The following is a 26,390-nucleotide window of genomic DNA, read 5'->3' on the forward strand; positions in this document are numbered from 1 at the left end:
TCAACTAATATTTTAATATGATTACGAAAACCCAACTTTGAAACTAAATATTTTGCTTGATGAATTAAAAAACTAAAAAAAATAGGATTTATTACTCTTCCGAATTTCTGGTTTTAAAGGATTTTTCATTCTTATAATGTTTTTTAAGATAACTTTATGCATATCCTTGTGTATTGAACTAAAATTAATCCAAAAGAAGGATCAAAACAAATAACACACCTTCTCTAGAAATGATAGTAATTTGCATATTTTAATAATTACAAATTACAATACAATTAGGAGATGATATTTCACCTATTACAACCGAGTCTTTTAACGAATAAAATAATAATAATAATCAAACGGCTCTTATCATCGTTTAATCTCTCTAATAACCTAAAAAAACTCACCCAAAATCATTAATTAGGATAAAAATTACAAACCCCAAAAAAAGTAGTTAGTGACAAATGAGTATTGTATTTTCAGGTGAAGGAAACCGAGTCAACTCAGCAGATCAGTTCATCACGAAGCAACGGCCACGATTCAGAGTTGCCGCTCGACACATCCACGTGGCACCGTCTCCTTAAATCCTCGAGCGTGTACAATCCGGGTACGGGTCGGTCCACGACCCGGAGAAGCTCTTCGAACAGAGACTCGTCGCAAGGAAGAGCGAGAGGACCGTGGTTGCAGAAACCGTATTCTTCTTCTGCTTTCGCGAGAAGCATCTTGAAGATCGGATGGTTCAGGTACGTGGCGCGCACGATGAACCTCCTCCGGCTAGGCCCCACGCACACCGCCACGTGGCCCGCCGGAACGTCCGACGTCGCCAGCCGCGCCTTCCTCCGCCACCGGAGAAGCATTTGCCGCACGCGCACAATGCGCCGGATTTTGCTGCAGTTCCCGGTCGTCGACGGCGACATTCTCCAACAGTCTGAACGAAGAACAGAACGGAACGGAGTGTGAGAGTGAGTGCGTTTTCGTTTTGGAGTTTGGATTTTGAAAGTGTGAAGAGTTGGGTCGAGTAGGTAGGTGGAGTGGAAGAAGGTAAAGAGCGCGTGGGGTATATATGGTTTGCGGAATTCGAAATGCCACTGGAGTTTGAGATAATTACGAGATTGTGCCTGTTGCCTGCGTCGTAGTCAAGCCCATGTGGAACCCAGTGGGGTGACTCGATGTGGGCTTGCTTTAGCCCACTAGCCCTGCTTTCTTATCTTGCATTTCAATTTTTCTATGCATTGTACTAGGTCTCCTTTTGCAAAGCTAAAACTATATCTCCACTTTTTATCCCTAACACCACCTTTTTCTGTTCTCATCAACCTTTTACACATCTTTTTATTTTAATTTTATGCCTTTTTTGTCCAAATCAATTTTTAATTCATTCACTTTCGTACAACTCCGGAAACTAAGATTTAAAAAATATAATTTGTAGGCTTAAAAAGTATATCTAAAAATTGTACCCATCTAAAGACTAATCAAATAATGAATGGTGTTAGTGGGAGTTCAAGTCACTGTGTTAAAAGTGCACAGAGTGTGGAAATGAGAAATGCTTCAAAAGACAATGCACCTTTGTTGGGATTTTTTAGAAGAGCTGTTTTCAAGATTGTTCATGGCACTTTGGATCCATCTATTATGGTTTGAGTTGAATTCCTGTTTAATACATGAAATAAGAGAAAAGAGAACAGCCCATGATACACCATTCACTCATATAATAAAATAATAAATTTTGTTATTGTATACTAGAAACTTGAAAAAATAAGGGCAACAAGGGTAATAGTTCAACAATTTGATTTTTCCTCTTCGCTAGTCTTTCATTACAAGAAAATCATGAAATATAGACTAAATTTAGAAACAAAAAACAATTAGTGGTTAGTGACTAAATTAGAGACCATTTTAGAAACTAAAAAAAATAGTTTATAAATTAGTTTTTATTATTGTTAAATGGTTTTTAAATTGATATCTAACTAGCTATCAAGATTTTTGCTACCAAATTTAGAATCTAAATAATTGGTAGTTAAAATCTTGGTAGCTAATTAGATACCAATTTAGAAAATAATTTATAAATCAAAAAATTTTTTAGTCTCTAAAATGGTCTCTAATTTAGTTACTATATCAATTAATTATTTTTTGTCTCTAAAATTGATTTCTATTTCATGATTTTCTTGTAGTGCTTTTTCCTTTCTTCCATCATTTCTAAGTTTTAAGTTTTGGCTATCGATTGAAAATGACCGATGCTTGAGTAAATGTTTAGCATTAGATGATGTTGAGTAAATGTTCAGAATTTGACGTGTAATGAGTTTGTATTGATTAAATGTGATTATTTATATAATTTTTTATATATTATATTATTGATAGATGTATATAATCATAAAAATGAAAATACCTAATTTATTTTATATTTTTTTATCTTTATCTAGTCTGACTATATTCAATACCAAGTATTATACGTCGTCTAGTACCGACCAATTAAAAAATAATAATTTACAAAATGATGAGAAACAAGAAAATGCCTCTTACTAATTGATCTGTTGTTTCTTTAATAAAAGAAATCGCAGAAACGTGGATGTTGTGAATCAAAATGTTGTTTTTATTTTTTTATTTGAAGTTGGAATAACAAGTAAGAAAGAACAATTAAGGCTTAACTTTGTTTGTGGTTTAAGTTACTGAACATGCTCACGTTACATGTGCTTGCCTCAATTAATTATTATGTTTCCTCATATCTAACATAGAGATTATGGGAACTCAAAACCTGATCTTTGTCTTCGAACTGCATTAGATCCCAACTACATAATCCTGTTGCAAAATTTTTAGCTTTCATTATCCTTCCAATTAGTAATATATTCTACTCATGATGTTGTCAATTACCAATCAAGGGCACAAAAATGGAAGTGAATGCGAATTGTTATGATTAGATTAATAGTGAGAGAACCACACTGGATCTGGCTTCTGTGGACACAGACCAACAGAAAAACTCATTTTGCTTTGAATTGATTAACTAAACAAATTATTTGGTCTTATAAACCATGATTTGTGTTCATATGAATCTAGAAAACTATTGAATTCTTCATTTTTCTTCTTCGGTCGGGCAACTTGTTAAGGTTTCACTGGAATCCTTCTCGCCTTCGTGTTTCTCCTTCGACTCTCGGTCTCAGGTGAATACCGAATGGGGTACCTACAGAAGGCACTCCGACGCTCAAGTCAGTAAAGCGGGTGATTGACACTCAGGTAGATACACAGTAATAAATGACATATCTTTCTCATTGGAATGTGTGTTATTTATATTATTTTAATAGGCTTACCTTAGTGGGTCTGATTAGTAGAATGAATCACACTTATGGATGTATTACCTAGTCCTTAATGACATATTAGTTTCACTGACCTTGATTTGAGAGTTAATGGATTTATGTGTCGATCGGCCAAACCGTTCGTGATGATTTCCCTCGGCTCGACCGGATTTCCCTTATCTCGACTAAATTTCTCTAATCTCGATCAGAAAGATCGAATCTCGATTAGGGAGATCGAATTTCGGTCTCACCCGTACCAATACAATTTGATTCCAAAACGGAATGATAAGAGGGAGGTTTAGTGTAATTAACTACTCATAAAAGTTGAAATGGTAGGAGGCAAAAGAAGACAAAAGATATCTATGCGATGAGATTCGGTGATAGCACTGTGGTCAAATCAAATTAATAGTGTTAGTTGTTTATTAGTAACATTAACAAAAGATTTTGAAGAAAGAGACAAACATTGAGGGACAAAATCAACTGCATTTTAATTTGTAATGTTTAGTTTTCTTAATCCCATGATTTTGCTGTCCCCAGAATCGTTTTAACATAGTAATCCTGATTAGAACACCGGCATAACTGATTCTTTTCGAATATATGCTGCCTCCTGCATTAACAATAAACAGAAAAAAGAAAGGGAGCAACAGTGGAGAGAAAACGATAACTGTTTTGCAATTTTTTTACTACTATCACCACTATAATGTCACACCATCCAAATGCTAACTCTTGTGTTAGTTGAGAACAAAGCGTAGTTGCTGGTAAAATAATAGTTAAACAAACATTAAATAAAAAATTACACTTCATTACCCGAAAGTCATATTTACAAAACACAATTTCAATTTTTATTTATTTTATATTAAAACAAAATCGTATGAAAAAGCATAATTATAATTTTATTAATAAAATATACTACTTCAAGTTTATTATGATAATAATATTCATTATAATATTATCATAATATTTTTTTATAATTACAATAAAAATATATTATTATGATTAGTGTTACTATGATGATTTGTATTTTTATTATAATAAAAAAGTATAACTATTATTATTACATTGGTATAATGATTATTATAATATTATTATTTTTATAATTATTATTTTAACATTCATAATAATAGTATTAGAACTATTATTCTCATTAAAAAATATTAATTATTATCATTATATTATCATAATAATAAGATTGAAGTTCAAATTTATCATAATTTTTACGATAAATTGAAAGCGTATTTTGAACGATAAGTTCATTTTAATTTAATTTGATTTTTTCTATACTAATTATGTTTTTTAAATATGAGTAATCAATTTCTATATTTTTAAAAAATATATAAAAAATGGAAATTGCACTAATTTAGTAAGAAAAACCGAATTCTGCCTTAATTTCTTTGTCTTTTCCCTAGTAAATATTTGGAGTTAAATTTGGCATGTCAGCCAATTTTGGTGGAAGAAAACCCATTCCATGGGCTTCGAATAACGAAAAATATAAATCACGGGCTTTGCTTACATAAACAAAAAAAAGTCCCCTTCTTCCTGCACCTCCATGATCTCTGCATGCACCCATAGAAGGTGCAAAGAGAAAAAAATATGCCACCGCAGCTTCTTCTTCCTCCACAAGTTTTCCACTGTCCTTTGCCAACTATTGTTTCATTCTGCTAGTGCCACTCTAGCCATCCTCGTATAAAAAGTAACTTTTTGTACTATTATCTTCTGGTACATTTTTCATGTAGAAGAATCGACAAAGATTTCAAATAAGATATTATATATAAGATTTCAACCGGAAACATATTTCAAATTGACCAAAATAAAATGAGTACAAGTAAATTTAAGATTTTGGATAGAACTATCCAAAAACCTAAACAAGAACATTTCATAAATTGTTTAATTTTTAATATTATAATAATTTGAATTGAGCAATTCAGAATGTATTGAAGTATCCTGCAGATTTATAATATTGAAATATCTGCAATACATAAACAAATTGATTAATCTACAATACAACAATTGAAATGTATGACTATAAAAAGCTTCTCGATATTATTAAGCATTCAACAACCGAAATATTGGATGCCCCGATCCCACTCTAATGCACAAACAGATATAAAAATAATACAACTATCTTAACGACATGGGGATTCCCTAAAGAAACCACCTTCAAAATCAAATTATATATAATCAATGATAGATTAAGCACAAAGACATATTCATTGTTTGATAGTTGCTTAATATGAAATTCTCGATCGTTCCAGCCACCATTGGAGAAGAAAGGAGAAGCTACATAAAAGAGATTGAGGCAATATAGCGTTTTTAAAAATTTGGGGCTGCATGGGAGAAAGAGCATAAAGAAGAATGGGTATTTCAGGCAGCTGAGAAATAAACAGAGGTTAGCAGAAGTCTGTGTGGCAGACTCTTACATAATAGAAGTAATTTTTTTTGGATATACCCATCAAACATAGTAATTATGGATAATCTTTAACGAAGAAATAAAATCTCTTTCGTAACTTTGTAGGACTGACTTCCTCATGCTTTGCTTGACTTGCATTCATTCATTGGTAAAAAAGCAATTCATATGGTTGCAAAGTTATGCAGATTGTGAAGATAATTTAACAATACGATTCTTTTGCTATTCAGCGGAAATTTATAAAGAAACCCAAATTCACACTCATAGTAAGTGAATAAAACAACAGCACCAACCAATTTTAACTTATAAACAACACAAATACTGGTCAATCCAGTAAATTTTGGTTGTATTTAGCTCTTGATCAAATGTGGAGAAAGGTAACATCTATACAAACCACCATTGATAAAGCACGTGGATCAAATCAAACTACTTTCTCCAGTATTTGTGGATCAAATATATACAGCGTTTTCCTCCTAGATAAAAGTGAAATGTTTCACACAAGACTGCTATAACTTACCGTTCAACAAGAACATAAGAACTCTTGAAACTCGAACTTGAACACAAGAGCATGATCAGCAAGACAAGTAGATAAAGTATTTAATCTTTCAACCGTCTAATAATAGAAACATACGATGTAACTATAATACCAAACAAGGTATACTATACAGAGAGAAAAAAATTATTTATTTATTTATATGTATATATATATATAGAGAGAGAGAGAACGAGAGAACTACATTTTTTGGAAAACAGCCATACGAAGAGGGCTTACATTAGCTGTTCTGGAACCAGATCTAACAAAAGACTAAAGTTCATTTCACTCCCACCCATTTCAATCAAGCACAACAACCAAACAAAAGCGTAATGGGAGAATACACTCTAAACTGCATACATTTGATACACAGCACATGAAATAACTGACCAACTTAATTTAAAAATAAATTTGAAAAAATTTCAAAATGCATTACTATTAAGCAAATATGACAGTCTAAGCATCTTGCAATATAAACATGGAAATAAAATAAAAAAGACATCGTATTTATTATAACAAGGCAAAATCTTGAATATTTTCATGATGCACTGAACTCAATGCTTCAAGATTGTCTAAAGCTTAACCAGAAAAAAAAATGGGAGAAAACATGGTACAGTTTCTTGTCATGAATTATTTCAGTATTCTACTCCATCCTCAGAAAGATAACAGCCTAGGCATGTCCCATTCCTTTTCAGTGATGAGCCTTCTCCTGAGCTTTTTTATGAGAGTTGGCTTTTGCCTGAAAGTAAAACAAACATGAATTACAAAGAAGTTCTGCAGAGTGCGGTATAATCATAAGATGTAGATGTTGGAGCAAGGTAAACCAACCTAAATTCAAGAAATAACAAATATAAGGCATTAAGCACGATCGGAGTTTGAATAGAAGACAATAGAAATACAACGCATGGCACAGCACAACAATGCATGCCATTGAAATTGAACAAATATTACAAAATTATATGACAAAACCAGAACAGATTTCAACCATTAAGGATATAAAGCCTTTCCCAAACATCGGGAGACTATTCACAACTCATATCAAAAGATCGTAACCAAAACATCAGTAAGCCGCCACTCAAATTCACCCAGCAGAAAGGCTTAATTCACGTTAAGGCTGTAGATCTGGGCTGAAATTAGAACTAGTCACGAGAGAATCGGCAAGCTGGGGCTTTGATTAATCAAACCAACAACAAATCCGTATGATTCACTCCAAATTTTTTAAATCACAAAAACAATATAGTGCCTAAAATCCCTTAATCAACTGATAACCCCACTCAACATGAATGTAGTGTTGAAAATCAACATGTGGACAGCAATTTAGAATTTCAGATAAACCATGGATTTCTCTAGATCGCCAAATTACAGTTTCAGAAATGCATATCATCGTCACAAAAGAGGTGTACGATCGGATGAATTTTAAAACAAAAACTAGAGATTCGTTAAAATACCTTAAGATACTTGAGCTTGATGCTTCCATAAACAAGGCCGAAGGAAAAAGCAGAAGCTCTAGCAACCTACCAGTGCATTTGGTTTTAGATAAAAATACTAAAAATGTTGTCACTGAATTAGTACCTCGTTTTTCACGAGAAACAAAGAGAATAGGGTAATTCGGGGCATACCAAAGCTAGGGTACTGGCACCGGAATAAGGTCCTGGAGGAGGTGCCATTAGATTGAGAGACGTCGGCGCAGTTGTGGTTGAAGAGAGGAACAAACAATGGAAGGCAACTACTCCGAACGAAGACGATGAAGAAAAGAGTGCTTCACAATTGTCGATTATGGAACCCTAGCCAAGGTAGGACCGAAAAGAGAGGGTGACTCGTTAACAGCACAGTGTTCGTTTAGTGGACTGAGACTAAGTTTCTGCCTCCAAAGCCCAATAGGCCCACATATAGTATCAGCCCAATTTTGAATTTAGAATCCAAACCCCTATGTCTGTAAAAAAACACACGTAGCAAAAAAAAGTAAAATGAAAAAAAATATATAATGTCAGAAGTGGGATTTGAACCCACGCCCTCTTTCAAAGACCAGAACTTGAGTCTGGCGCCTTAGACCACTCGGCCATCCTGACTTGTATATTTAGTTTCAATACTAAATTATATTTATAAATTTCTTAGTGTATTATTATTGGGCCTTTAAAATGCAAAAAAACTAGCAATAGTTTAAAAGGTGTGTAAAGATATGTTCGTGATTTAAAATTAAAAAAATATACATTGTGAAACTAGGGTGTTGAGACTTGGGTTGGGTTCTGAAATTTTAAATTTTCTTTTCCCTTGATTTGTGCCTTACCATTAGCAAAACAAAGTCAATGACTTACAGATTCAAGTATAAGATATATAAGATATATGACCAACACAATCCACGGAATAAAGGGTTTCTTAGAAATGCTAAAACAGAACTTGATGTTTATATACAACAAACAGTGTTGTTTCTACAATTCTTTTTTTTTTTTAAGATACATTTTTATCATTTTTGAAACTTAAAAACTAAGTTTTCACTTCAAAATAATAAGTAGACAGAAAATTTTAAATTTTTTTATAAGAAAAACCATCAAATATAAAAGGTCATAGATCAGACGGGTATGAAATGCTCTTACCATCCAATCAAGTCCAACCATATTAGAAAATAAATTGAGTTTAGAGATTTTATAAAAAAAACTTAAACTTATATAAAATTATATTTAGATAAATAAATTGATCTCTTATCAGATATTTTCCAATTAAAATAAAATAGTACATTCAAAGTAATCTGAGTAGAGATGATCTGAATGGATAATTAGTATGATAATTTAGATTTTCTCAAAACTAGATTCCTTATTAACAAGGTATTTTAAGTAGGAAAAGTTAACTCTCTTTTAAGTTATACTTGGGTTCTATGAGATGAATTTATTTTGTAAAGATCAAAGTTTAATATGTATGAATTTATACTTTTCTTGAATAATTTAAGTTTATAGAAATATTATATTCGTGGAAATTTATAATTAATGTCGTTAAAGCTTTACGAGCATTAATTTGTAATTTTAATTGAATGATTTAAGTTTAAAGAAATATTGTATATAATTTATCTTAATTGCATTGTTATATAATATTTTGTCTGTCTTTAAAAGGGTTAAAGTGCTGTGTAGTGATTGGTGATGATTTGAACTTGATATATGAATTATGTGAATGTTAATTACTGTGGTAGTAATTGATTTGTTTAATGTATAGGGTATTCAAACCATTGCTACCATGAGAGATATTTACGCTTCATAAATAACTCAAATTAAATAGATAGAGATACTAAATTGTGAGAAGTTGATAAAGATTTTTGTCCAATAAATTGTCAAGTATATGAGGTACTGTTAACTTTTTTATCATTGTTTTACAAATATCCACAACTGCGGAATTATCAAGTTAAGCTAAAACATTTCAATATGGATATAGTGGTACAGTGTAGATTCCGTGAGAAGATGTCGGCAAGGCCCTCATACTTGAATTATTGATTTTGACTTCGAGAAGATAAATTGAACAGTTTAGATTAACTTGTTCCGAACGCCATAAAGTAAAACAGATCCATGACAGAATGGTCATTCTTTACAAAAAGAAAGTCTGAACAGTGTTTCTAAATGTCATCACAAAACAAATCATGTCCAAATAATGCTTACAATTTAATAATATATATTATATATACTGAAATTAAATATGCTCTATAATTCAGATATAGGACAGGAATTAGAACTTGTATATGAACTTTTTGCCCGAGTTGGACAGGTAATGCGAATCAAACTTCATACCATAATAATTAAGGAAAACTTTCTGTAAATATGAGAAAATGAGTGCAGTGAAACAGCAGCGAAATATATAACGAACCAACCATCCAGCTGCAGGACCTCCTTCCCAGGCTATTGTTTTATGTCGGAATTTGAGTTGCCATTACCATTCTGGTGGTGCTGCTGCTGCTGTTGAAGATGAATGTTTTGTTGGGATGCAGTGGGAGGCTGCTGCTGCTGGAACATCAGAGGGTTGACAGAATGTTGAGGAATCAAACAGCTAGAACCATGTGAATCCCCACTAAGTTCAGCTGTAGCAATCTTTAGTCTTTGAACCTCGGCAGTAAGAGCCTCATTTAGAGCTATTAAAAGAAAACACAGGGTAAAGAATCAATCAGAAGGAGTCATGGATGATTCTACTAGTCTCCAAAACAAAGCATACACAATGAAGATATGTCACTTTGAAAACCAGTCATTCTTGCAAGAAATTTACATAACAAGCTTCTATGAAAAGGAATGCAGAAGCATATTCTTATTCAGCTTGATAAGTTCATATCCGGCAGATCCTATAATGGGATTGCTTCAATATTACTCATGTTAACTGCAACAAATATGTTGTGTAAACAGAACGTAATTGACTTGGTTATGGCTCACACAGCATTTCTCAACTCTCCCCGAGAAATTTGGACATAAATAACTGAGTAGGTATCTTACACTATAATTCCTACATGCCATTCCTATAATTCCATTTACTTTGGAAGTGCTTCAACCGAGTTGCTCACGAGATAAACTTCTACATAGAAAGGCCTTAATACGATGAATATAAAGCATTTCGGTTTCAATGGGCCTACTATTGTTAGCAAAATGCTTTGATGATACATTTACAATAAAGGGAGCATTATTAGCATTGAATCCGAGCCATAAAGTTTCAGTGATTTGAGAAATATTAATAAATGGATCTGTAATAAACTAATTATTATCCCAAAAAAGTTAGTTGATGAAGGCTAATGAATGATTTTTATATACGAAACACGACCTTGCCCAGGAATCCCCTTCAACGAGAGTGACAAGAATGAAACTCCTAACCGCTAGATAATAAAGTTATGGTATCATATCAAGAACCAACTCGCCAAAGAGTATAAACTGTTAGGTGAAAAGACATGATAGATTATTATTTCTGAAAGGTTCCTAACATTTTATAAAAATATTACTAACAATAAACCAGCTAACAAAATGAGATCATGTAAAGGCCCGGTTTCGTGCATAACATTTACTGCAACAAAATAGAATTGAGTAGCTAACGTAAGCCAAAATCCCAAGTTAGATTGAGAATAAAATTTACCCCCACAACTTGAAGGACCAACATGAACGACTTTTCTACACTACTGTCTATACTTAAAAGCTTCTCAGCTTGCAAGTATCATAAAAGTAAACAATGGCAATTTTATCGTCAATTGCAATGTTGTTTCCACTTTACAAGCCATCTGCTGAATCCTTTCACCCGTACTCTTGCACTCTTTCACAAAAAGTATTCATCATGCACGTTGACATGAAATATAATATAAAATGTGAAGACTAGATCAGCCAAGACTATAAATGAAAAAGTAACTACTGATACCTAGCACATATCAATAAAACAAAAATTTTGAAAAACTACGAATGAAAGGGAAGTAATACCATCTCGGAGCTTTGCTTGTTGTTCCATGGATTGAAGGCGAAATTTCAACTCGCTATTCTGATTAGTGAGTCCAGCAGAATCTCTCTGCGTTCATATAATTGGAGGAATTCAATAAAATTAGAAAGCAAAGCCATGGCCACAGTCTAATCATTAAATTACCAACACAAACATGTTAGGCTCCCACCTGTAACAGAGTAAGCTGTGCAGATAGTGTGGTGGCTTCCGTCTGTAGTGTCTGAACCTTATGCTCTAGCTCAGATATGTACCTCATCTTCCGCTCTTTGGATCGTGCAGCCGATTGCCGGTTAGCCAAAATCCTGAAAATCACCCCAAAACCTAATCAATCAGTCAACTGGTAACATGAACTATATATGTTAATAAGTTTACGAGCTATAAGATAGAATGTTTAATGGTTCAACATCATCACCTTTTTGCACGCTTTGGATCGGTCAAGGCAATCTCAGCAAGTTTTTCATTGGCCATAATTTTCTTCAATTCAGGCCCACTAAACTCCCCATTTCCAAACTCCAAGCTGAAGGCCGATGAATTGCCATCAACTCCACCGGCAGGCGAAATCAAACCAGTTCTCGGCCCCGGCGACGGTGGCAGCTTCGGCGACTCATCACCGAAGTTCAACTTCGAAATGAAACTATCCATGGAGACACTCCTATAGTGCCTGGTGGTGGGTGCAATCTCCCCACCCGCACTCCTCTTCATCCCTTCCCTCTTCTCACTCCCTCCCTGCCTCACCGCACCATCCCCACTCTCATTAACACTACTCTCAGCTTCATTATCACTACTGTCACCACCATTAGTCTTGGTCCCACTCGCTCTACTATCCAAATCATCGCGATTTTCAGTCCCGTTTTTATCATCGGTTCCAGAAGAGTTCAACGCATCAAAGCTATCTAAATTCATGTAAGCAGAGAAAAGATCATCCACAACTTCCCCTTCCGGGGATTTCTTCTCCCCGGATCCCTCTACATTGCTGTGGTCAACACCCCTGTCCCACGGTGTTTCTCTTTTGACCAATTGAGCAGGTTTCGCCAAAACGGGGTTTTCTCTGCCCCGGAGTGGAATAAGCGGTGGCGAAGATTGCAAAACGGTGGAAAACCCAAATGGAATATCACTGTTAGAGCGTCTATGCGCTTTGCGAGGGGGTAAAGGCAAATTGCTGTTGGTTGAGGTGTTGAGTGTTCTGGCGAAAGGTGAGGGTGGCAAGAGGGAGTGAGAAGTGACGTCACGATCCTCCATGGACACGTCAGCAGCTTCCGAGACAGATGTAGAGGAGGAGTCGCGGAAGGGGGAAGGGCTGAGGGGAGGGAGGGAGTCGAGGGAGAAAAAGGAAGGCTGCGAGAGTGATCGCGTGTGGGTGGGTGTAGGGGAAATGTTGTGCGACCCCATTTGCTGCTGACGCGTCACCGGGATCTGAGAGTAGGGCGAAATGGGCGGGATCTGGTGCGGGTGCGAAGGTGGTATACCCGCGCGCTTGTTACTGTTCCCACCGTCGAACTGATGCTGATGCTGATGCTGATGCCTGGCGCGCATTTGCGAGGGATTGAACTGCGGGATGCTGAGTTGCTCCATGTTCAACGGCTGTTTCAGAAACGAAGAACAGTGAAGCCTCTGCATCATGTCATTGGTGGCCTCTTCATTTTCACCCATTCTCCTTCACCTTCAAATTCCACTTCCAATCAAAATCTGCAACCGCACACCACAATAACAACAATCATCATCACAATTGAGGTAACTGAGATTGAGCGAGTTACCAAATTATTATCATCGTCATCGCTATTCATTACCTTGCCACTGTTCATCTAGAGATTGGAACAGAGAATGGTGCAGAGGCCAGTTGAATTGAATTGATTAATAATACCACCGTCGGTCTTGGAAGTGTTAACTTTGTCTGACGGAAATGCCGAAGGAGCAGGCGCTTATCTCTCCAAGATTCACTCTCTCTCTCTCTCTCTCTCTCTGTCTCTCGAACAAGACCAACAACGAGAACAAAAAAAAAGTTTTCTGCGTCTCTCTCTCTCTATCTCTTTCTGCTTTCTCTCTCTACATCCACGACGATGACTACTACACGGATTTCATGACTCCTACGCGTGAATTTAATTTAATAAGAATTTCATTTCACCCCAATTTGCATTTCGCCCGCATTTCAATTTCATTCCGACCTCATTTGTTTTCTCCTACACCAGGTTTTTCTTCCCCTTGTCTCCGCAGCTTATTTAGCCACTCTTTACCCAATCCACAATGTCTTTTTTTCTTTTTCTTTTTCCATTTTTTTTTCTTCTAAAAATCTGTTTAAAGATATAAAACCTATGAAGTGGGGACACTTCTCTTAAATGGCGTGTATAATACTCATATCGAACACCGACATTCGTATGACACTTGTAGGACACGTATATGTGAAGTGTCTAATTCAAAAAGTATTCGTTGAATTTCTGACCATTCTAATATGATTCTAACACAATTTTAAAAAATAAAAATACATTAATTTTTTAAAAACTCAAACTTATTCTAAAAATTATTATTATTATAAAAATAAGAAACAAATCATTTTCAATAAATGATGAAAAACATTTTTTTCTCCAAAAAATAATCTAGAATATATTTATGTATATAAATTTTTATTGTCAATTTATATAATTTATAATTATATAATATATAGATCCATATCACATGTCCTATATTTTAGATATTATACGTATCTCCGTGTCCGTGTGTAGTACCATTATGTCCGTGTCCGTGTGTAGTACCAGTATGTGCTACATACCCTAAAACTTATTTCCTTTTCATTAAATTATTCAAAATAAATCGTTACGAGATATTTGCCTAAATTCACGTTTAACTTAATGAAACCGCGCAGGGTAGTGTTTGTTCATTAAATTATCCCTTTTATTTAAAAAGATACTTTATTTCTTTTTCGGGAAAAAAATGTAATCCCACCACTCTTCCTTCATTGGGGGCTTTAATTTGCAATTTTAAGATGAGATTTTGATATTTGAAAACTGTGGTATATATCTTCCACGTAAATCAACAAAAGTATCTAATTTGACATGGACGGGGCATAAAGATTTGTTCAGATTCTCATTCCTATGATTCTGTCTGATCTTAACAAAAATACTCTTTGAGTTTACATAACTAGTTGGGATATAAATATATGATGGTCACCAAGGACGACAAAAACAACAAAACAAAGTGTGTGGACACTGAAAAAAGATGAAAATTCCATGGGGAAATTTTGGTATCAATTTAAATCATGGTGCAGGGTTTTCTACCCTGTCCCATATCAATGGCACAAGATTGTTAAATAGTAAGATATAAAATAGACATTGAAAAAAGAGATAGTTGTGGATCATGGAGTGTTTAGCAGCCCATTATTACAGAGCTCATCTCAAGGTTCCATAACATCGTCATTGCCCTAGCTGAATCGGGATGGTTGGATTTCTTGAACGGTGGATGAGTCTTACAGATCGAGGTTATGTCCAGAAATTTATTTTTTTATTTTTTTTGGGATTTTATGGAGTACTTTTTATTCACTTAGTTTCATTTTATAAAAGGGTCCAAGTATTTTATGATCAAATATATTATCAAATTCAAGATTTTAAAGGAATTTAAATTCTAAAATTTTATGAAAGTAATTAAATTGTTTAAAATTATAGAATTTTAAATTTATGGTAAAAGAAAGTAAATTTTTGAATTTTTTATTTTTAAATTTGTATATTCTTTCCTATTATTATTTTTTTTCTCTTTAACTTGCCTTTTGGTGGAAAGTTGTGGATTATACTAAATCATAATATTATTGCAATGACTATTTCTTTTTAATTTAGGTTGATTATAATTTTGTTGTTTAAATTGATAAATATTTTATTTTAAATGTTACTATTGTTTTTATTGTTGACTAATGTTATTTTTTCTCGATAATAGGTAGAATTTTTCTGATAAATGTCAAGGAGATTATACTTTGACGAATGCCAACTATAATTTGTCATGATAATTTTTTTTTATGTTTGTAATGATTTTTTCCCATGTTTGCAGTGATTCTTTTATCATAAACACCGATGTTATTATTTTTCAATAGTTTGTTAAAAAAAATGTTGACTATGAAAACTTAAAATATATATTAATTATGATTTTTTTTTATCAATGTCAATTGGAAAATCTTTTCTTTTACATTGATCGAAAAGTTTGAATAAAAACACTAACCATCAACTTAATAAAAATAACTTTAGATGATGTTAACATGTTAAAAGTAAAATTTAAACATCTTTAAATTTTTTATTAACTATTAAAAACAATCAAGTATAAAATGTTATAAGGTTTCTCTTTTGAGATGATGGTTTAGTTTAAATAAAAAAAAAATAACAAATTAGGTAAGATACAAGTATTTTGTCTTATATATGAAATAACATTGTATAATTCTTTATGTCTGATAAGGTATCTATATGCTGAAATCATACATACATGGACTAAGTTAACCACATATTACTTAAATATCTATATGTTTATTCTATGTTGCGGAGAATTTATGTTGTTTTTTATGTGAAAAAAATATTTTTAAAAACAAACACAAATCTCATTAAATGATCTATTGCAAAAACAGTTAAGTTGTTTTCTTCAATAACTTATTGATATTGAAACTAAGTGCATTTATCTCTAACTCAACTAGCTTGAAGCACTGTGTTTCCTTAAGTTAAATGTTAGTTCTGAAAGACATACTATTTTTTTTTCAAAGATAAAGAGAATGAGACACAAAGTGAGACTATATTATTAGTATTTAATTATATAATAATTATGTTTAAATATATATACATTTTATAACCAATTATATCATGTCTTTCGCATAATTAATCTTCCACGTAATTAATTATGCGGTAAAAATATTTACTCATTTATAATAATATTTTACTTAATCTAAATAACTTAAAAATTTAATATTATTTCTCTCTCTTTTTTTTTTTCTTTTCTCTCTTTCACCTTTCATCATTTTCTACATAAACATCAAATTTTCAATAAATAATGATTGATATATTATCTTATTAAACTCGTGGTTACAATATTAATGTAGTTTATGAAGATAAAAAAATGAATTTCAAGCCTTTATCACTAACCTCTTAACCAGGAAAGTTCTTATACATTCAAAAAATCGCATATAATAACTTAATAATAGAAGTCAATAATATTTAACAAAAAAGATTTCTTAATCAGTTGAGATGTCATAAAAATGTAATTTATAAAAAGGTCATATATATATATACACTTAATGTGTCTTATAATAATAAAATTAGGATGAAATTGTCAAACTGAAAAAAAATCTAAATCTCAAAAATGATGATTTACCCTTAATAATTACATTTTAGTGGAATTATAGTATCCATAAAGGTTGAATAAAGAATCATTGCGTTTCATTTGAATCTAAATGTTAAGTTCTTTATAGGATTTCATGCTAATCAGACCAGATCTATGATTAATTAAGAATGAATCTTACCTTATACTTATACTTATAGATCAGTTATATGATAATAAATTAAATTTAAACATAATTTTTAATTTAATATTATATATTATTCTAAAAAGAGTTTATTAAACTTGTTATATCACCTACTATAAGATACAAATATATAATTTCACATACTATATTCATTGTTTTAGAAATCTCACTAACAACTAGACATAATAATACTTAAATTTACTTTCTTACTTTATAATAGGCTCCATGCATTTGCATCTTGATTTAATGAGAAGGAAGAGAAAGATAACATGTGAGAAAAACAAAACCAGACGGCAAAGTAATGACCATAACCAAAGTAATGACCATAACCGTAGAATTTTGTAGATGTGTGGAATAAGAGAATAAAATTTGATGATTTGAAGCTTTGAAGAATGGACAATGAAGGACAAAGAAGAAAGATGATAGGTTGATAAGTGTAGAGTATAATTTAAACCATGGCAATGATGAAACCAATCGTCTGCACCAAATCCTTCTTAATCATTAACCTTTATGGTGCCTTTTGGTAAGTGACCAAGATTCATTCCATAGACCACCAAAATCATTTCAATCTGCAAACATCAAAGATCATATTCCTAACTTTGTTTTTTTCTTTCTTCCAAGCTCACCAATCCACATCTATGGTGAACCCTTTCTATCACACTACTGTGTTTCCCCGTACTATGTACGGATCGTATAAATATATTTAAAGTAATGTGAAAGTTTATATAGTATTTACAAATGTATTTATAGAAATACGTGAGTAATACATAAATTGCTATATCATGTTAATGACCTCACTTTTTAATTAGATTCCGCTTAAATAAATATAAAATTAGAAAAAATTGAAACTCTTGTTACAAGTTTTGTAAATAGGCTTTTGAACGATTATATAAAATAAATTGTTAGAATTAATAAATTTACAATAATGAGTAAGTAGTAATTTATATGTATAATTTTTGTTCTCGTAAAAAATGATTGAGAGAACACCTATCGGCTTAACTATTGACTTTTTTTGTTTCAGTCGGTATTATTTTCTTTTGCTCATTCTCTTTTAAGTCTTTAAGTTCGGTTGGACTCTATTTCCTTCCTTCATTTTCGTTCGCTACTTTCAGTCAAACTTTGCTTTTTTCCTTCACTCTCATTACTATATTCGGTCAAGCTCTGCTTCCTTCCTTCACTCTCGGTCAGGACATCTGCAAAAGGTGTTTTAACGCTCAAGTAGGTGTTCGTTATTCGGTGCAATAAATGCGTAATAATATTATACATTTTTCTTTGAAGTTGTGTTTATTTATATGAATGTGATAAACCTCGTTAGTATTGGACCAAAATTAGTACATGAATCGTGATTCGGAGAATTGATCAAATTCTCCGTACAACTTAGTTTTATTAATCATCTATTTATCTTAATGCATTTTAAATTGACATCGGATACTAAGACATCTAGGACTCATTTGGTCCAAATCGTTACAACTTTAAAAAAATTGTATTTAACAAACACCACTATAAGTTACAAAGAAATTAATAATAGAAATCATGTATATAAAATACAAATTCAATGCAAAAATTAAACAAATAAATGAAAGAGTAAAGACTTTGGTTCTTTAATATTACCATTGAAAAAAGTTATTGGTTAAAAAGAGATTGAATAACATTTGTTACTAAAGCATAAATTGTTTTTAAAGAAAATTATGGTAAAATGTTTAATTAATAAATAAGTCCGAGAATTCATGATAATTAACAATTTTTTAAATATTTTAATAATAAAATATTAAAATATTAAATTAATTTAAGACTTGAGATAATGAATAATTTTTAAAATTTGATGTGAATAAAAATGCATGAGATGCATGAAGAAATCCTATTCTTCATTAGATTCACTCCGCGGTAGAAATGATTTTTCGTTTTTTTCTCATTCTCTCTCACCCTTTTCTTTCTGTTTTTACTTTTCTCTTACATGCCCCCTCTCTCAAACATATTCCCTTTTTCTGTTTTTTCCTTTCTCTGTTACAGTTTCTTTTTTGTGTTGCCTTTTTCTCTTATTTGTGTTTGCTGAAGACTTGAAGTGTGTGTGGTCAAAGAGAATGTAAGAGTTGTTGTCTGTATTCTTAGAAGGTAGTTTGTTACAAGACACACCTCAGCATTCACTTTTAGAGATACTATGATATAAAAATAGTGTAAAATTCCATTTGATGTTAAAATAATAGGTATAGAGTGTTTTTTTCTTAAGTTCTTTTATATGGATTGTATTTATTTATTTTTTAATAATATTTTTTTTCTTGTGTAAGATAAGATTATTGAAACTCGAAGATAAGATTATTGAAACTCGAAGTGTTTAACTTAAATGTCAAGTTTTATAATAATGTCTAATATGATAATTTTTTATATAAAAAAATATCATGATTTGAAAAGATATAATCACGAATAGATTTTTTCTAATTTTTATCCTTTTGAATTAATGATATGTTTATTATTTTAATTATTTAAAGAATAACTTTTTTTTAAAAATTTTAATTAGTTATCCAAACGAAATTGAGATTGAGTGTTGATATATACAATTACTAATTAGTCTTCCTTATTTCTTACACACAACATGTGGAGGTCAAATATGAAATTCAATCTCGTATTAATAGATAAATAATATTCATTCCTAATTGAACTTCACAAGTGTTTTAAATATTTTGCAGACTTTATGTTTGATCAATACATATAATGACAATTTGATCATATAACGATAACATAAGGATAAAACTATCAAATAGCTTGAAACTCTCTATAGTTACATTACCAATCGTTTAAATTTAATTGTGTATGACATTGGTCAACGTCCAAGTTGGGGATTACTATTTCCTTACCACCAAACTTTGATTTTTTTTAAATTATACATTTGCACATGAAACATGATAGGTTGAAGTTGTTCAATTTTTTTTACTATAGTACTAATGTCTTATCATGATTTTATTATTTCAAAGGCTGTCTTAAAAAGGATATAAATGTGTAAAGATTGTGTTTCCTTCAAAATAAAGTTCATACATTCGACTATATTTGTTTTTAGATATACTCGTACCTCATGCCTTCATCATACGTCTTAGTCAACTTTTTTAATGGTATTTGATCTATTTAGGAAACTATTTTATTCGCAGGTATCAACTCATTTTTTATAAAGAATTTCACTCTTCAAAATAGAGTTCATGTATTAAAATAGCTTTTATTGTCATATGTTATAATTCACTTTTTAATAAAATTTGATTTATTAAAAATAACTACTTTGAAACTCTTAGTAAGTATTGATTTTTTTTTTTTAAATTCATTATCCAAAATAAAGTTCATACATTCAACTAGATTTATTGTAATATAATCATACCTCGTGCATTCATCATATGCATGAATTCACCTTTTAATAATATTTGATCTATCTAAAAAATTATTTTGAAAAGTATATGTTCATTTAAAATAAATAAATAAATAAATAAGGCTATGTTTAAATTTTAATACTACGAGTGTGGATGGTGATAGTATCCCATAAGAATTCATTGTCTTAAAGAAAACCGTAAAACTAGCTTTAGAATAATTAATGCTAAAAGTATAAAAGGCTTTTGAGATTTTATGAATCTTCTATTCAAAGTTTTTTTTAATTATCAAAAGATCAAGATAATATTTTAAAAAAGAAGATATTAATCTAGACGCTAGAATTATTTAGCAATAATTTATTCTGGTGTGAGGCAATATAGTAGAACATATCATAAAAAAATGTCATAAAATTTAATTACTTACAAATGTCACTGTTAATCATGTTAAAATTTACATTTTTGTTTTTTTGAAATCGAATTATAAAAATTCTAAACACTATTCGGGTGCCCAACCAACACAAGTTGTCAATTTCGGACATATCATGTTGTCCACCTAAAAAATCTCATTCATTTATTTCTTGACAACAAAATTATTTATTTTTTGAACTCTAAATCATAAGGTATACAAATAAATCATTTTTTAACATCTTCCTTTTTTTTTGTTTAAAACCAAATAAAAAAAGCTAACTCCTCTCTATTTTTCTTCTTCTTCTCTCAAAATGTCTAATTAAAATTCTAAGGAAACTATTGATACAATAAAAATACAGTTTTTTCAAAATAAAAATTAAAAAGGCGTGTTTTTATCTTGTTTCATTTTTTAAAACATATAAAATTACCTTAATAATATTCTCTGCTATTTTTTTATGTTTCCCATAAAAATATTCTCTCAAGAAAGTAAAAAAATAATAATTTTTTTTTAGTTAAAAAAATGTACTATAATGAAAATATCATAGTATCCTTGTTATTTATAATTTAATGTCATAGATAATTAAAATTTCTAGTAACAACATGGTGTTATTTGGTTTTAAGAAAATTTATATGAATATTTCTGGAGATAATTTTTTACCACTATATTTAAGAATCATAATTTTCAAAAAAATCATAGTTTACAATTATGAAAATAAAATTTTCTTACATTAAACCTTTTCAGTGACCTTTTAATATTTATAAGATTTGAAGATGGAATATTACTTTTAAAAAATATAAATTTTACTCTATTCATAGTAAGTTAATGATTTTCTATATACACGTTGGTGGAGAATAGGCCATTAAAAATGGTGGCATAACGAAGGGTATTGATTTTCCTCGTCCATGTGATACATCGTAGTCATATTGTTCGTATTTATCACTCTCCCACGTCCTATTAGTAAAGTATTTATACTATAGCGTGTGTCATCTTTTATTGCTTTCCCTCCCACAACACGTGTGACCTTGGCCCATGCTAATAGCAATAATTATATGCAATTTCTTCCTTCACCATATCATTTTTATATTCATCAAATATACATTTTTAAACTCAACTTTATCTTATCACATATTTGCTTACAATGTCAATATGTGGAAGTCATATATTTTGGTATCGATAAGTGTTAGTTTTGCTTGTTGGTATTTGAAAATGTTACATTTATCTACGAATATTGTCATCTAAAATTATATTATTTAACTATAGATATCTTTATCTAGAAGACACCATCATACTTTCATATATACATATCCAAAAATTAATCATCCTTAGCTTTTTTTTGGCAGTGTGATGCTATTGAAGACTTGCAGTCCAAATTAAGCACTTTATTATTCATATAAGGTCGCACTTTTCACAGATGTAGTTGGTCACACACGATTCACATTAGAAGATCCTCCTCCTCTAATCCTGACCATGTTCCTAATCATAAAATACTATCAAATAAAAAAAAACGTACATACACTGACTTCCAGATTTCCACATCCAGAATTACTCGAAAATACTACCTTCTAGATTTTTTTCATCCAGAACCCATATGGATATCCATATCCAGAAACAATAAATCACAAAAAACCTTCAAGATATAACTATTTGAAACCCCTCTATATACACTTCTGGAACACAAAAAACACTTCCAGATATACATATCTGGAAGTCAAAGAATTTACAAAACTTTAACGTTCTACATTGAGTATCCTTTACCTTTCTGCATTGCGCATCCTCCTACGTTAATGACACTTCCTTTTCGCTACATCGTCATTCTTCACCGCTGTTGGAAAATCCCACATCGACTAGAGATAAGGACATTTCATAATATATAAATGGGTGCAAACCTCACCCCCAAGAGCCGGTTTTATGGGGTTGAGTTAGGCTTAAAACCCACTTCTTAACAACCGCAAAAACACTAATGTGTGTATGGACTTTCAGATATGTTGAGTTCTACCCTAGCTCCAATTACAAGAAGAATGAATTTACTAAGACTATTAGGTGTTGAATGCATCTTAAAATTAACCTAATTTTTACTTTATTAAAGATAAGACGGTTAATTCACACTAATATATTGGGGTGTCTGAAATAATATGAGAATATACCTTTTTTTACCAAAGTGAGAATAGTTTTATCCCATTAAAAATTAGAGTTAGTCGTATTAACATGATATCATAACTTTAATCTAAAAAAATCGTATAATGACATATCATATTATGGTAAAATCGTGCCGACAACTTCTGAAAATAAATTTGTTGTAATGTGACATTCCTGTAATTAATGATTATTTTAAAAGTAAAAGTACTTCCAACTTGATACTTGTAAGTCAATATTTTGATTTTATTTTATTGATATACGTGTATATTAATATATATAATATTAATTAATACAGATAGTAAATAAATTCGATGTAAATAATAATATATAATTAACTATTTAATTATAGTTTAAATATATTAAAATTGAGTTTTGAATGATAATAAGTTATGTAATATTTTGATTTGTTTATTTAATAAGTAATTATTTTTAGGAGTTTTGTGTTAAACAAATATATGTTATTTAATATTGTATTGTTTTATATTTGAATATTACTAATTTTATATAGGAAATCTCTAATTATGAAAAAATAATAAGCATATAATTTTTTATTAATTAAAATTACTAAACATGTGGCATAAATTAAATCAAAGCCAAACAACAAAGTAACAGTTCACGTATAACTACTGTAATTTTGATAAAAAAAACTTTAAAAACTGCAGTATATACATACATACTTCAACTGAGTCAACATAATTTCACATTCCACTAGTAATTTAATATAATTATTAAAATTTGTAATTAATTTCAAAGACAAAGTCCTGCATAACAACTAATCTATTTGAAGTAAACTAATTGTAATTACTTTACTATAAGCAGAATAATTTTAGAACTGTTATAATAATAATTTATTTTTTCCACTATTACAGTTTTTATATATAAAATTAGTAATATCCAAATATGAAACAATACAAAATATATTTTTTAAAACAAAATTCTTACATAAAATTAATTTATCAAATAAGTAAATCAAAATATCACATAACTTATTATTATTCAATATAAAATTTTAATTTATTTAAATAATAATTAAATAATTAGTTAAAAAATACTATTTATATCAATTTTATTTACTATTTACATTAACTAATATTATATATTAATATTTTTTTATACAACACATATATGTAAATAATAAAAAAGATTAACTTAGACATTGTAATAATGTGACATGAATTCAGTTTAAATCTATTTATACAAAAATTGTGATAACTTTCATATAATTATATTTATCACCTAACACAATTTTATTATTTTTTCATTAATTAAAGTCGTATCATATTGTTACGAGTTTATCTTCAACACTAATATTGTCATCTTGAAACAAATTCACTATGATTTTTTCATCATTATACAACTTTTTCATATTAAAGTCGCGTCATATTCCACAACTAACTCTAATACATATTATATAATATACACAAATATATAATATATATAATATGATTGATATATCATATATGTGATATATATTTTATTATATAATATTTTTTAAACTAAAACTCACCTTATTTATTCGTATAAACTGTTATAATAGTACTTAATATAAAAACAAACAAGTTTACAAGTATATATTATTTTAAAAAACTTAACATTCTAATATTGTGTAATATAAATACTATATTCAGGTAGAATAATATATGTTTGTTTGCTATTGTATACAATCATTTTCACGTTGAAATTGCTTATATTTAATAATAATAATAAAATAAAATTATAGATAAAACAAAGTAAATTGGGTTTAATAGACAACCCATCACCACACCACCAATTTCGTAGGATAAGTTATAAATCAATCTACCATTTTTTAAATGTATTAAAATATAAATACTATAAATTAAATAATATAACACTGTATAATAATTTAAACCATTAATGCTTACAAATTAATTTTTTATTAATAATAACGAACTAATTTAACATGTTAAAGTAAAAATATTATCAATTTTTCCCATTAAAAACACAAATTAAATGGGTAAAACTTATATAACTAAATGAATTTTTAATGTATTTAAAAATATTAATACTTTTTTCCAAAGGTAAAAAAAGTAAAAAAGTAGTAGATTAACCTATCAATTTATCTTAACTATAGTGTGTCAAAACAAATATATTGACACCTAAATAAATTTTTCCAAAGACAAAAAAAAAAACATAGGAATAAAAAATGAATGGTAAAAGATATATTTTTTATTCCTTTCAAATAAAATACATACACACTTGTATTTTCATCACTTTCTGATTCTATTTTACTCCAACCCAACAACTTTAACTTTTTATTTTTTCTCTTCTGCTCGTATAGTTTTAAAGCAGCATTAAACAAACAAAACAGAAAGAAAAAATAGAAAATTTGAAAAATAAAGTTAAATGGCAAACTAAATAAAAACACAAATAATATGTATGAGTGTACGTATAGGAGATTCCTTCAGTTAGTATTCTATCCCTAAGTTCCACATTGGCTAAATATATACAATTTAGTAACCTTCCATTCCATGCGCACCCACCACAACCATCACTGTTTAGTGCGCCGTGGACAAATGACGCCGTCACGGAGGTTCTCCGCTCCATCTCCCACTATTCCCCGCTGCTGTGGCAGCTAAACCTCCAACACCAGAAGCTCTGCAACCTATACCTTGTAGTAATGAGAGATAGTGTTCCACACATGGCATATTTGGCATCATGGAACATGAAGAAGCTAGGAGGAAGAATGTGCTGGCTTTCTTTTACTAGTCTACTTTTCTGTTTTCTTTCAAAGCTTTTCTGTTGATTTCAGTTTTTTTAAACTCACCAATCCATGATCACCGTAGTTTACTGATAATAGGATAGCAGGATATGTTTTTCTGACAAAAAAAAGTGTTTACTAAGATAGTCCCACATTGAAAAGTTTTCTAAAAGAAAACAAGTTTATAAAGGAACACCTAATGCACTTGGTCACGACCTTACTTGAACAGGATCTGTTCTATAGGCTCGTACCTCTGTATCCTTGAGTTCTAAGGAGACAGGAACTGAAGTCTGGTGGATGAACCATGACCCTGTGATCAGAGCGTGATTAACGGTCAGGTGTGTCTTCTCTCAGGATTAGATACATCTTAGCTGTAGAGGATCGTTCCTAGTTGTCAACATCTGGGATGGTCACAGGGTTGTCTGACAGACTCCCTCAAATATTTTTTTTACCCCTTTTCCACTAACTAAACCCAAACTGGAAAGGGTCTTATCCACTTTTTAAAATCAAAGGGCCCAACAATGACCCATCGCAGTAACATCATCTTATTCAAAATGATTTTAAAATTATAAAACTATAAAAAAATTAAAATCAAATCAAAATTTCATAATTAATATAATATATGCAGCGAGAGAGTTACCAAAAAGTGCCTAATTTTTTTT

General features: G+C 30.4%; 2 protein-coding genes, 2 non-coding genes and 1 pseudogene across 6 annotated transcripts; 1 reads left to right on the forward strand and 4 right to left on the reverse strand.

The window, feature by feature from the left end:
• Positions 1 to 231: 231 nt before the first annotated feature.
• On the reverse strand, positions 232 to 1,027 carry LOC150022999 (indole-3-acetic acid-induced protein ARG7 pseudogene; annotated as a pseudogene). The gene has a single exon (XR_016517721.1). The product of XR_016517721.1 is annotated as an indole-3-acetic acid-induced protein ARG7 pseudogene (transcript).
• A 5,654-nt stretch (positions 1,028 to 6,681) lies between these two features.
• LOC137810356 (uncharacterized) lies at positions 6,682 to 8,059 on the reverse strand. The gene is made up of 3 exons (XM_068611618.1): positions 7,816 to 8,059; positions 7,645 to 7,710; positions 6,682 to 6,935 (listed from the first exon to the last, which is right to left on the reverse strand). The coding sequence occupies exons 1-3, from the start codon at positions 7,861 to 7,863 to the stop codon at positions 6,888 to 6,890; spliced, it is 162 nt and encodes a 53-aa protein (XP_068467719.1). The 5' UTR covers positions 7,864 to 8,059; the 3' UTR covers positions 6,682 to 6,887.
• A 122-nt stretch (positions 8,060 to 8,181) lies between these two features.
• TRNAL-CAA (transfer RNA leucine (anticodon CAA)) lies at positions 8,182 to 8,265 on the reverse strand. The gene has a single exon. It is a non-coding gene; the product is annotated as a tRNA-Leu (tRNA).
• Positions 8,266 to 9,748: 1,483 nt separating this feature from the next.
• On the reverse strand, positions 9,749 to 13,721 carry LOC137810444 (bZIP transcription factor 29). Of its 2 annotated transcripts, none has more exons than XM_068611733.1 (5): positions 13,423 to 13,721; positions 12,048 to 13,321; positions 11,805 to 11,937; positions 11,620 to 11,704; positions 9,749 to 10,304 (listed from the first exon to the last, which is right to left on the reverse strand). In XM_068611733.1, exons 2-5 carry the CDS (start codon positions 13,283 to 13,285, stop codon positions 10,075 to 10,077), a joined length of 1,686 nt encoding a protein of 561 aa, XP_068467834.1. In that variant the 5' UTR covers positions 13,286 to 13,321; positions 13,423 to 13,721; the 3' UTR covers positions 9,749 to 10,074. The 2 variants fall into 2 exon arrangements, with proteins under 2 accessions (XP_068467834.1, XP_068467925.1); XM_068611824.2 differs by lacking the exon at positions 9,749 to 10,304 and adding an exon at positions 11,097 to 11,458 and having other exon boundaries at positions 13,423 to 13,712.
• A 12,218-nt stretch (positions 13,722 to 25,939) lies between these two features.
• On the forward strand, positions 25,940 to 26,160 carry LOC137811859 (small nucleolar RNA U3). Its single transcript, XR_011081183.1, has one exon. It is a non-coding gene; the product is annotated as a small nucleolar RNA U3 (small nucleolar RNA).
• Positions 26,161 to 26,390: the final 230 nt, after the last annotated feature.

This window comes from Phaseolus vulgaris, chromosome 11 (genome assembly GCF_051622355.1).
Source record: "Phaseolus vulgaris cultivar YP4 chromosome 11, ASM5162235v1, whole genome shotgun sequence".
Taxonomy (NCBI): domain Eukaryota; kingdom Viridiplantae; phylum Streptophyta; class Magnoliopsida; order Fabales; family Fabaceae; genus Phaseolus; species Phaseolus vulgaris.

What these genes read in the sequence shown, in the direction of transcription:
- LOC137810356 (XM_068611618.1), bottom strand. Translation starts at nt 7,863, where the DNA reads ATGGCACCTCCTCCAGGACCTTATTCCGGTGCCAGTACCCTAGCTTTG. An exon ending in GTGCCAGTACCCTAGCTTTG is followed by an intron (nt 7,711 to 7,815) that starts GTATGCCCCGAA and finishes ATGCACTGGTAG; the next exon opens with GTTGCTAGAGCTTCTGCTTT. An exon ending in TCAAGCTCAAGTATCTTAAG is followed by an intron (nt 6,936 to 7,644) that starts GTATTTTAACGA and finishes TTTTACTTTCAG; the next exon opens with GCAAAAGCCAACTCTCATAA.
- LOC137810444 (XM_068611733.1), bottom strand. Translation starts at nt 13,285, where the DNA reads ATGGGTGAAAATGAAGAGGCCACCAATGACATGATGCAGAGGCTTCAC. An exon ending in GATCCAAAGCGTGCAAAAAG is followed by an intron (nt 11,938 to 12,047) that starts GTGATGATGTTG and finishes GGTGATTTTCAG; the next exon opens with GATTTTGGCTAACCGGCAAT. An exon ending in CACAGCTTACTCTGTTACAG is followed by an intron (nt 11,705 to 11,804) that starts GTGGGAGCCTAA and finishes ATATGAACGCAG; the next exon opens with AGAGATTCTGCTGGACTCAC.